The following is a 12737-nucleotide window of genomic DNA, read 5'->3' as shown; positions in this document are numbered from 1 at the left end:
AAAAGCTGTCCTTCAGTGTTTATAGTCAAGGTTAATAACTATATGCCTGTACATTTTTGAGAGGCTGTAGTTGTCATGGCTGAGGGCATGTCACAGACAGAAGTGACAAGTTGACGACGGTAGTAAATCAACAAGGAACTTCCCTCTGCTTGGGTTGTGTGTAATACGGATGGGCATTCCCAAAATAGTACTTTGCAGTTTGATCCTACTACATAGTGTATTAAAACTTTGAATCCTCAAGCTTCAATTATTTAGAGCATATGAGTTTTGTATTATCTATATAAAATTCTGTGTTTAATTATTACAGCGATTACGTAAGGGTCATTGCCCGACGATGTGTCCATAATCAGGAATTAATGGACAACGGCAAGGCCAGAGCCTCAGGCTGCTGCAGACAGTACGTATCATTTGTTTGTGAAAGTCTTTATTGATTTGAGGACAATGACATAGCTGGATAGCTATGCTAGCTGCAGAAAGTGGGTTTCCCGATGATCTACATAGTTTATTGTGCAGTGAATCATGTCAGGCTGCTCTATAGGAGTCCTGAATCAAAAACTAAGACCAGAAAAGTAGTAGGCCTACAATAGCTGCTTTTTAAGTAATGTCTGTTAAGTCACTATCTGTCACAGAAGGAGGAATCACAATGTTGATTGAGCCTATGGCCCAATGATGAAAGTATTGCAATATTTATATATTTGAGATATTACAAACTGGGTGTCTTGCATGACATCTTCTGGTTAAAAGAATCTTGTAGTAGTTTTTTTTCAATTGTATACACACAACAAGACTTGTTCAATTGTTGTCAGTGGGGCCGAAAAGAGTGTTGCAGCTTGCTGGGAGGAGAGCAGGCCAACGGAGCTAGGGAGACATTTTCACCCAGCGGCAGTGGGTCAGCGGGCTGTTTGCCTCATTTTTTAATTAACCTTTGCACCATGAAAGCACAGCGGAACCAGCAAGCCGACCAGCGGACGACGGCTAGTTAGCTAGGTTGCTAACTCCATCATGCCCCCATGTCACAAAACGAGACAAACAAAGTTGTCACTCATCTGACGACAGCAATGTGCTTTATGTAATTGAAGCATTAAGTTGTTATATTTCAGTCATTAGCTAATTGGCTGGCTCTGCATCCTAACGTTACTACTCCACTGCTCATTTGGCCGTTGCTGCAAAACCTCACCTCCGCGACTTGCTGCTAGTCTGTTTATACAGAAGTTAGTCTGTTGCCATGTCCACGGTACACATAAAAATGGCTGCCGCTCTGATCATTCTGCTACGTTGATTTGAATAGGAATGGCCTTTCTATCCATTTTATTTCTATGGTCTGGAGTCTTGTCTGCTTCAAGTTTTCAGAATTATGTGTATAGTTAAAAATGTTTGCATGTATACAATGGCGAAAAACTGCAGTTTGTAGTACTGCAAATATAATTATTGCAATACTTCATCATCAGTGGGCTATAGGCTTTATCACCATTGTGTTAATTCCTTCAGTGATAGTGACTTAGACATTTATTTAAATGAAAATGTTTGAGTTTACAGCTTTAAATGCTAACCTGTGGTCAAATAATTTGTAAAACTTAAATTGAAATTACTCTCTAAGCATATATTTAGCTTGACATGAGTTAATTGCTCATGTTGCATTATTGCAGGTTGGATGCACATAGCCCATAAACTGTGAGCTTCTGTGTTCCCTGGGTATACTGTATGCTGCCATATTTATCATCAGAAAGGCCAAAAGATTCAGTTAAATTCCTTAAAATTAACTTATCTAAATTGGTAGTTTCTCCAACTTTTATATTTGAGTATAAACCAAGCGCGCGTGCGCTTTAATAAAGCGCGCATGTGACTTATAAAGCGTACACGCTTACAAAAAAAAAAAAAAAAAACGTCCATGTCACCCTCAGGGCTCAGTAAGTAAAAGCCTATGTAGTAAACATATGTGAGGTTACATCAACTCCACTGTCAATAAGAAAAATACACAGACAGAAGGTATCTGGGGTCTCTATAAATGTGGCCACTTCCCACGCAAAGGTTGTGATTTATAAAAAACCAACTTGACGGGAGAGTGTGCGGTCCTCCACGCAAACTCTGACCCATGCGTACGCACATTTTGGAGACAATGGGAATTGGTGACGCAGATGGTGAGGTGGTGAACTGAAGTCAGACTGCAGAAAGTAAACGTGGGAATAACGATTACTTGTAATATTTTCAAGTATTGAACATTTTTTCACTCCATATCATCCACATTACCATGAAGATTAAATCCAGCAGTGCTATTTGCGCTTGTACTGAGTGATACTTGTTCCATAAACCCCTTGTAAAATCCAACTCAAATCTTAAAAATTAAGTTATTAATGTTTAATCGGTGCTGTCTCACCATCACAGAGTCCACTACGGAGCGCAGGAAGAGGGGACGGCCCGATTGCATGAAATACAGGATAGCATTGGGATAATGGGAGAACACAGTGTAAATAACTAAATATCTGTCTTTAATACTGTGCATATCATCAAATGTCAAAGTCTGGAAATACAGCCGTTAAGCTCTCGCGCACACTTAATGTCCTTGTTATCAGTCCGAACTTTAATACTGTTTGTGACAAAACCTGCATGAAGAAAAGTGTGTTTGCCTAGACTTTCGTCTTCAAATTGAATCCCGGGGTGAGTAATACCACTAATTGATGCTGTGATTTTGGCAAGGTGTTAACAATCACAATATGTTGTAAACATATAAATACTGCTGTGAGCCCCGTGCGTAATGCTGCATGATGGCACTGTTGGCCCTGCAGGAGGACTACGCTAATGGAAGAAACAGAAGAAAAAAAAAAAAAAAAAAGAGACTTCAGGGACCATGATCTCTGTACTGAATTGGGTCCAGTAGAGAGGGCAACGCGACCGAACCGTGCCATCTCGGTACAAATACAGGTCCTCGCCACTCTGGGGGCAACCGGCTGTTTCCAGCGGTAAATGGCAGACAGCTAAGTGTTTCATATAAATATTATACATCATTTTCAAGCTCTAAGGCTTGTTTGGATATAATATATAGTTCTGTTAAATCTTATCATATACGTCTGGTATATCGAAGCTGTCCCCGAGTGCCGTAATGCCTGCCGTTTTGGATGGTATTATTAATATAGGTAGTCTATAAATCAGGTTTCCCTACACTGTGTGAGAACAGGCCAGCTTTATAATTCAATTTGCAGCAATTCACCAGCGTCTGAGAAGTTTTTAGCTTTTTCCCCGCCAGTCATCATGATTCGGCATAATGAAAGAACAACTGCCAGGGTCATTAACATACTGACCAGCATTCATGAGGTGCTTTGCATTGACTATTTATGCATGATAATGGGCGTGTACATGGCAGGATAAGAGGCTGATTCACATACGCACACTTGTGGGTAATCTGATTTATAAAGGGAACATTGCTTGTAGATGTGCGCACGCACGGTTTTATAAATCTGAATTTTTTTTGACGTACGCCATTTTTGGCTTTTGGGCGTACGTACACTTTTAGTAAGGATCCTACGCACAGTTTTATAAATGAGCCCCTGGTCAGTAAAAACAAGTTACATAGTTCAATCTTTACACACATCTTTTAATTAACCAACCAATACAAGACAGTAACCTGACATATCAAAGTAAACTTGCATGTTTGTGATAAAACAAAAAATTTTTTTTAGTGCAAACAATTATTCTTTTATAACAAAATTGATTTTAGACATATTTTTCAAGTGTAAACTAACCTATAGTGTCTTTCAGCATATTAGAACGTGCTGTGTGCTGCCAGTGTGGTCTTCATCATGACTCACAACCCGGGCATCACATAGGCAATGTTTCCCAGAGTGGAGGCCTTAAAAGAGAATAAAAAATAGGTGTTTCCTCCTTAACATGTAACTGGCAGAACAATAATTTCACTCATGTGCACACATAAATAGAGTGTAAAGTATGTGGTGTGTATGCGCTTATAAGTGGCTGCATCTCTCACCAGTGTGTGTTGAGTGCAGCTCCTCAGCTCTGGTATCTGTGCAGTGAGGCAGATTAGAGGAGCCAGGGCACACAGCAGAGAGTCCAAGAGCAGAGACAAGCTACTCGACATACTCACCATTTTCTGCAGAGAGATAAAGAAAGTCAATTATCATCTCTTAATGCAGTGAATAGGCTTTATGTTCTCTTGATGCTAAATGTAATCTGTCCTTCTTGATCCTGTTGTCAGTTAGTGTTTGGGCAGATTAAAGATGCAGTAGGTAAGACTTATAAAACTAACTTTCTGTCATATTTGCTGAAACTGACCCTATGTTCGAGTAGAACTACTTGAAGCAGGTAATGTTAAAAAAAAAAGAAAATCCAGCTCCTCTGGCACCACCTACAGCCTGTAGTGCGATTTGCAAAAATCCACAGCTCCCTGTTCAGATGCGCCAATCATGGGTGTCTAACTGCATGTCAATCACTGCTCATGCACACGCATTCATGCTCCCTTGTGGGGGGAGGGGCTTAGGAGACCTTTTGAGCTTTAACAAAAAGCGGGGGAGGGACTGAGAAGTTATCAATGTTCAAATTCTTTGGCTAAAGCCTGGATCTTCACAATCCTACCTACAGCACCTTTAATGTAACAAAAACTAGAGAATCACATTTGTCAAAACTTGAATTCTAAAATACTGTTTAAGTACAAATTAGTGTTGTTAATTTTCAAAATTGTGAGACAAAATAGCTTTGACTACATTTACCTCCTTCAGTACCATACATAACATGTAAAATTTAAACTTATTTAAACTATTTCTGTAATTTCCTCATTTTCCTCCTTATGCATAAATGTGACAAAAAAAGGTTCAATGCTCCCTTGGGGTTTTATCCATATATTTTTAACTACACATAATATAATGTCTTAAATTAATGAAAATCTTTTTTTCTACACTGAATCTACTCACATTGGTCTCCTGAAGATGGTGTCCAATCAGGGACAAGGATTCTCCCAACAGGTGTAGGTGAGCTGCAGCACTAACAGGATCCTGATCAGCGCAGCCAGGACTCGTGGATGTAGATCTGAGAGTGTCCCAAGCTGAACTGGTGGGACTACACATATAACTAATGGGACTACAGGTGTCAGTCATGGGGCTAGACATCATGGGATTAACTACAGAGCACACTGTAGAAGCAACCTCTGTCACTGAACTAGGAACAGGTATGAATGGACAAGGCCTGTGGGTTACTGGAGTAGCCAGAGGGGTGATAGTCCTGGTAATGGGACAGTCTGCCATACTGTGCTGGTTATCTGGATACACCCAATACTCTAACATGGAGCTTGGACTTGCCTGGGAGAAACAAAAAGGTAGAAAAATGATGAGGAGTAGAAGTGAAAGTAGCAGTATGTGAATGCAACAACTTGTCTTGGATATCCTGGAAGAGAGTTTAAAACATCATGAAGTATAGAAGGGATCAAATGACAGGTAGTTTAAATGAGTTCTTACAATCTTAACACCCACAAACAAACTTAATCCGACAGCGTCAAATTTATTTAATCTCATATATTCTCTCACCTCTTCTTCTTCTCCTCTTTCTTCCCATCTGTCTCGTGACACACAGACTGGATAAGCAGGGAGGAAGCCAGAGGACTCTGCTCCATAAAGTTCAGACTCAGCTTCACTATTTCCTACAATGTGATGTATTTAGTATTAATATGTATTAGGACTGTACTATGGTCATCATATGAACAGTCATGGCGTTTTAGTTACAATTTGCTCACCATTTACCACTGAGATTTACTGTAATCCAGCCATGATGGATTTGTGAGAGTTAAAATATAAAAACCTCTTTAGCTATTGTGGGAAATGAACATTTTTAGATTTTAGTACTCAATGAATTGATTTTGGCAAAGTGTGCTGACAATCAACTGAAAGACCAAGAATCAAAGGGTCATTGTCCTGAGGGAAGGATAAGAGTTTTTGTGCTGTGGGATGGCTAAGGCTTTTAACAGAAAATTGTCTAGGTACTATAACATGACCTTGGTTCTCAGGAAGGCCTCACACTGAATGTCGTAAATGCCTGACTGAATCAACCTTTGTCATGAGGTCAGGTGAGGTTGTCCTTTTTTTTTTTTTTTAAACTTGATACTGTACATAAGGCAAGCTACGCTGAAAGAACTTCAGAGATCATTCCAGATCTTCTCTCCATGCTGCATGAGTAAAGAAACTTTATTCATCACACCATCATTGACTCTTTAGTTTTTTAGGAGAACTAGAAGAATTTCTCTGACACCATCTACACAGCTGAGGCATGATAAAAGCACACGGTTACCTTAAAAGCACCTTACCAGAGTGTTTCCTTTTCTTGTTGAGTAAACCTTCTGTGTCCTGAAAAGTGTGAATAATAAATTATCACACATGGGAAAATAAAATGAATCTCCAATGAACATCCAAAAATAACAGTTTTGCAATCTGCAATCAGTTTTTTATAATATGTAAAAAGTACCTAATCTAGAAACATACTTTCACCTAATTTCAGGGATCAATATTCAATCAATCATATACTGTATTTATTAGCTGTCTGTTTCACAGAGTTAAATAGAGAGCTTAACCCCCGTAATGTCCTCCCGAATGCCTTACACCTTTTGCCCTCTGGGTTCAAAAGTGACCCCACCTGGTTTGACTGTTATTTAAAGCATAAAGTATAAATGGTCAATCAATTCTGTGTTACACCTTTAGTCTTACTTCAGTTCAACCCATTACTAAAAATTTTTCCCTTCGTTTTGGAATTTAGAGCCAATAGACCTTTACATAAAAGTATACCCTGTTTTTGAGTAAAAATAAAATGAAACTATGAATTATTTTTAAATTAATGGATGCGTTTTTTAAATCATTTGAATTTTTTTTTTTTTTTTTTTTTAATGGCAGCCCATAATCACACCCATAATCACACCTGTTGTCCTCTGGGGTCAAAACTGACCCCATCTGGTTTTACGGTTATTTAAATAATATTTAGTGGATAATTCAATTAATTCTGTATTACACCTTTAATGACAACTTAATTCAAACACATTGATACCATTTTTTTTTTATTTCATTTGAAATTTAAGGCCAATAAGACGAGTCAAAAGTGGACTTTATGTCATGAATTCGAGACATTGCGTATGCAGTAGGACCATGGTGGCTTGTCTCTCTCTCTGCTGTCAACATGCGTCGTCCGTCAGTGGGAGGGATGGGATTTTTGAATGAAAAATGAAAGCAGAGAGAGAGGGGGAATGACATGCAGCAGAACGTCGGAGTCAAACCTGGGCCCGCTGCGTTGAGGAGTAAACCTCTATATATGGCCAACCGCTCTACCAACTGAGCTATCCCGGCGCTAATGTTTCATCCTTTTACTGGAAATTTTCTTCCATCTCAGATTTTATATTAAAACATATCTGGCAAGCCTCCTGTGCAGTATAGAGCTTCTGCCTCCTCATTGTGCTGCCTGTCTCTCTCAGACTAAACTGTGAAATGCCCCAACACCTGTGAGAAAAGACCTGTTTTGTTGTTTTTATTGTTGTCCTAACCATTGCTTGACACCACACATCAAACATCCATGATCAAAGATGTTTTGGCAAGCGAGTATGTTTTGACAATTTGATCCATTGCACCACTTTGTGCTGCGGGGTCTTTTTGACGCCAGAGGACAACAGAAGTTATTAAATTCAGTAAAACTCAATAATTCAATCAAATTACTTCAAATTTAGTTTGATCATTAAGAGCATAATATTAAACAACTACCATTATTTTCAGACCATTTGATGAATAAAAAACATTTTGACGGCAAAAGATTTCCTTTGGGGTCAAAATGATCCCAGGACAACACGAGGGTTAAACACACAGCCATACACTGTTAAAAGGCTGCCACAAAGCAGAACAGTCCAGAGTTCAAATATCTGCAGTTAAGGATACACCTCTGAAATTGCAACAGAACGTATTGATGCCAATAAATCAATAGCATATGCCAAGAGACTACATATATATCAGAATATATTAAATGTATTATTTGTCACATCGATAATTACAACTGCTGCAGATGAAACATACTTTGAAAAACCCAATTTCTCTAACTACCACTAACCGTACAGACCCAGAGTCCACCTTGTAAAGCTTATTGGTGCTACATTCCTCAAAATCCGAATCTGCTTCCTCCAGCTCCTCCACATCCATCACTAAGTCTTTGCATGACCTTTTCTTCTCTCTCTGGCTGCCTCCACACACTGGGCCTGCTTCACCATCCATCTGCACCAGTCAGGGATGAGGGAGCATAAATGTTCATGTAAAGTATGAGCTCCTAAGAAATAATTCAGCTAGAGTATGAGACCATTTCATTATGAAATGTGCTTTATTTTAAAGCTGTGATGGCCCTATTTTATTTAAGATTTATGTCAGACCAAGGACTATGGTAATGCCATAGTAAGCAAAATGATACCCTGATATCTTATTGCTAAATTTACACACATTGACACTTCCAGTACATTTTGTAAACTATATTTGATTGTGAAATATCCAAAAGACTTTGGACAGATTTATGGTCTACTCTTTTGACCTTAGAAATATCACCTGTTTCTATAATAGTCCAGATAATGGCGCTCTTATCTGATTAATTTCATATGCCAAATGTTTTATTCAAAGATTTTTTTTTATTCATTTTTGTTTATTCATTACCATATGCCAAATGTTTTATTCAAAGATTTTTTATTATTATTCATTACCTAATTTTTTATGTTTTCTCATAGAACTGAATTCTAAACTCATGTCACTCAGTTTGTTAAACAACAAAAAAGTATTAAGCTTTTTGCTTAGAGAGCTTATCCCCCTCCAAATCCTCTGACTGAATATGATTTTCCTGTGGTGTAGCCTACATGTTGTTTTATTTATTTTATGTAATATTTCCTTAAAATCCTCACTTTATGTTCATCACATATTTTTCTGTATGAGGTTTGATCTGTGTGCTAATGTTGCTTACTTGTATATTGCATGTTGTCAATAAAAATAAATAAAATAGAAATAGGAGCTAGGCAAATAGTGAGCAACTTACTAAACGGTAGACCTACCTGTTGGTTTGGTACCGCGGAGGTGTTGCTAATGTAGAACTCTATAGCAACAATGGCGGTTCGTGGGGCTTTATTGTTATGGCGTAGGCTAATAATAGAGAGTAGGCTACATTTGATACTGTCTGCTCAGCAGACAGAGTCCGTTTTAATCTAGGTTACAATCAAAACAAACGGATAAGGCTGTGAGTTAACAATTAACTTAATTAGTAACGTCACGTCTCGCCGTGTTCAAAGTCTGTCGTCGACGGTTACAGCGACAGTTAACGCGAACGTTAATTCAGGGACACCTTTCTGTGTGATCCAGTTTTGTCGACTGAACAGCGAGCTAACATGTAGCTAACAACCTTAAAAAAAATTCTTGGATTCGGGTCACTTTTTTCGCCTTAGGTAAACAACTTATTCTCGGTCGACTGGTCTGAAACACAGTGGAAGAAAAGTTGCTGAATCACGTTTAGTTCTCTCTCTCTCTCTCTCTCTCTCTCTCTCTCTCTCTCTCTCTCTCTCTCTCTCTCTCTCTCTCTCTCTCGTCTCTGCTGATTCATGTTAAGACTGGAGTGAATGAACTGATTTATCAGATGACCTGCAGCTGGCTGAGCAGAAGCACGTGCGCATGCAGTTCGTTAGTTTTTACATAAAATGATCCTCTCGAAATGTTTTTGATATTTGTTTGCTTGGTTGTGCTCAAGAATACGATTATGTTTCCTACACTATTTTACAGTAAGGCTTCAGTAGACATAACTCATTTCTACATATAAATTAATTTCAAATAAAATGATTTCATGTGAGCCTAGCCCTAGGCTAATTATACTTTATGACCAAAAGTATGTAGATATGCTTTTGTGTAAACCATAGTCTGTCTTAATGATCTTAATGATGCATACTGCACTGATTGTGATTGTTGAAAAAGCTGAATTGTTGGCTTGATTAGTTGTTATGGTAGTAACATTATTTACAAAAATAATATGAATCCAAGTGGTTTTCATCAATCGGTGTAACTTTAATTCCAACAGTGTTTTTTTTAATGGAGAAATTCATAGCAGCAGCTTCTGCTGCCTGACTCAACACTGCTCATATCTGCTCTACTTTCTCAGTATTGCCTCTTGTTCTGCTGACATATTCTTTTCATGTGAACATTGACAGAGTTAACAGTGGTCTAGGAACATGGTTAAACTTGTTCATGTTTCTGATTAACTGAAAACTGTTGGTGTATTGTTTCCTCTCTAACATGAGTCACTATTTTGACACTTCCTCTCTCTCGCTTCAGAAATGTATACAGTCATGTTTAGTCGGCTCCACCTCTTGTCTGATCCAACTTTAGAACTCCAAAGCTGCCGTGTCATGTTTAGCACTCAGCCCTCCCTCCCTCTGGTTTTCCAGGGCATTACTGAAACTTCCATACTCATGCTAAGCCCCGTAGTCCCTCCCTCAAAACTTTTCCAAGTTGTTCTCAAAGTTGCTGCATCATGTTAACTCTCAGCCCCTCCTACTGTTTTTGCTGAAGTTGCCATATCACGTTTAGAGGTTTTGTGAGGCTGAGTTCCTGTTTTCATTCAGCTGCTAGAAGGAGGAGACAGAGTAGGAACATATAAAAGCAGGGAGAAGACTGTAGTCACACAGAGCACAAACCGTACTGCACATCCAGCGAGAAAACAGTGAATCACTGTGGACATCGATCAAGCTACCTAACTATCAAACCTTCAGAACTTTATCCTAACTGGTGAGTAAATATCTACATTGCTGTTTTTGTCATACTCTGAATTTCATAACCTCTTGCTGACGTTTTACTTCATTATGTTGGATGGCCTGCAAAAGCACTTTTCTGACACCTTGATTTTTTTTTACAGAGCTGCAATGGAGCCAGAGAAGAAGACTCAGACAACATCAGAGCAGATGACTGACAGGTAAGAATGAGCTGCCTTGATTTATTGTATCTCTAAATCCTTGCATTCACATTTCACCACCGAGCATTGCGAAATTCATCCTTGAAATGCTCCTACATTATTATGCTCGAACTGTACATTTCTTTAAACTTACACCAAGTTTGGATGATCTTATTTGCATTGGCGAGCAGCATCCGAGAGTAGGTTTCTAGTGCAGTATGTGCTGACTTTCTGTTTTTATCAGCTGCTGCACGTTGCCTACATTACATAAACATTTATAGGTTCAGTAATTCACAGTGTATTCACACAATGTCTATCTTCTGTACTCCCATATTTGTTCTTTACACTTATTTCATGCCTCCCTCTTTGACCTCCTTACTCATTTTCTTTTTTGCAGGGATCTGTCAGAACAAATCAAAAAGGTGACAAAGGATAGTCACGTCAGGGCCGAAAACACAGAACTGATGCTCAGCTTCCAGAAGGGAAAAGTCACCCTGCCACAGTACAAGGTAAAATATATTTTAAATCTCTTTTTTTTTTTTTTTTAAATTGCACAATCTTACATTTGTTCATACCTTTTTCTATGGTAGGCTATTAGCTACTGTGATCTTCTTGTCTGACACCACCTCTCCTCCTCCTCTTTTTTCTTCAGCTCCTTCTGTGCTCGCTGTATGAGGTCTACCAGGCCTTGGAGGAAGAGCTGGACAGGAACTCTAACCACCCCAGTGTTGCACCCATTTACTTCCCGGCTGAACTGGCCAGACTGGACGCCATCGAGAAAGACCTGGAATACTTCTATGGCCAGGACTGGAGAGAGAAGATTGTTGTCCCTGCAGCTACTAAAAGATACTGCCACAGACTCCGACAAGTATGTGTCATTGTGTGTGTGTATGTGTGTATATATATATATATATATATATATATCTATCTATCTATCTATCTCACACACAATCCTTTTCATACTGAAATAACACTCTTTATCCCTTTTCTTTTTTAGATTGGTAAAGAAAACCCAGAATTTTTGGTTGCCCATGCTTACACTAGGTACCTAGGTGACCTGTCTGGAGGGCAGGTCCTGGGTCGAATCGCCCAGAAGTCCATGGGGCTAAAGGGCAGCGAAGGTCTGTCATTCTTCGCTTTCCCCGGTGTGTCCAGCCCCAACCTGTTCAAACAGCTGTATCGCAGCCGGATGAACAGCGTGGAGCTGACGGAGGAGGAGAGGAACGGCGTGCTGGAGGAGGCTGTCAGAGCGTTTGAGTTAAACATTCAGGTACAGAGTGAAGACGCAGAGCTAGTAACCTTAAACCAAGAAATGTCATTGAGAATTTACAAGACGTACCTTTTTGATCTTGCAGTTGTTTATCAAGCAAGAAGAAGCTGATGAGCGTTGTTGCCTTTTTGTTTTACAGGTCTTTGAGGGTTTGCAGATGTTGGCGAGTGTCACTGAAAACGAGCTACAGACATGTTCAACACACTCCACACCAGTAAATACACTCCAGATCCCCGGAGCCATCATCAAAACTACCCCACTGCTCAGGATGGTGCTCGGACTTTTTGTGGCTCTGGTCACAGTCAGTGTGGGAATCTATGCTTTTTAGAAAAGATAAACAAAAAAAATACCATGCGTTGGTCTATTTCTGTAAGACCATTACAAACTTGTAAGATTTTAAATGACAAAATACTGTATATTTTTATGAAAGTTGAGTGTAATGATTTTTTAATTCTATTTTATGTCTAACACGGTTATCCAGTGTGCATTAAAATGTGCAATACATGTGCTTTTAATCCTGTAAATATGTTATCTT

At 39.0% G+C, this 12737-nt stretch overlaps 2 protein-coding genes across 3 annotated transcripts; one reads left to right on the top strand and one right to left on the bottom strand.

Annotated features, from left to right (window-relative positions):
• Positions 1-3568: 3568 nt before the first annotated feature.
• On the bottom strand, positions 3569-9530 carry hmgxb4b (HMG box domain containing 4b). Of its 2 annotated transcripts, none has more exons than XM_028599070.1 (7): positions 9053-9530; positions 8097-8237; positions 6302-6341; positions 5529-5641; positions 4920-5303; positions 3980-4102; positions 3569-3844 (listed from the first exon to the last, which is right to left on the bottom strand). In XM_028599070.1, the coding sequence occupies exons 2-7, from the start codon at positions 8235-8237 to the stop codon at positions 3800-3802; spliced, it is 846 nt and encodes a 281-aa protein (XP_028454871.1). In that variant the 5' UTR covers positions 9053-9530; the 3' UTR covers positions 3569-3799. The 2 variants fall into 2 exon arrangements, with proteins under 2 accessions (XP_028454871.1, XP_028454879.1); XM_028599078.1 differs by having other exon boundaries at positions 8124-8237.
• Positions 9531-9640: 110 nt separating this feature from the next.
• On the top strand, positions 9641-12737 carry hmox1b (heme oxygenase 1b). The gene is made up of 7 exons (XM_028596426.1): positions 9641-9769; positions 10607-10769; positions 10897-10953; positions 11330-11441; positions 11585-11800; positions 11930-12202; positions 12342-12737. Exons 3-7 carry the CDS (start codon positions 10904-10906, stop codon positions 12528-12530), a joined length of 840 nt encoding a protein of 279 aa, XP_028452227.1. The 5' UTR covers positions 9641-9769; positions 10607-10769; positions 10897-10903; the 3' UTR covers positions 12531-12737.

The sequence above is a fragment of the Perca flavescens genome, chromosome 2 (assembly GCF_004354835.1).
Source record: "Perca flavescens isolate YP-PL-M2 chromosome 2, PFLA_1.0, whole genome shotgun sequence".
Taxonomy (NCBI): Eukaryota; Metazoa; Chordata; class Actinopteri; order Perciformes; family Percidae; genus Perca; species Perca flavescens.
The sequence above is the reverse complement of the archived record's forward strand: the minus strand, read 5'-3'. Positions and strand labels throughout refer to the sequence as shown.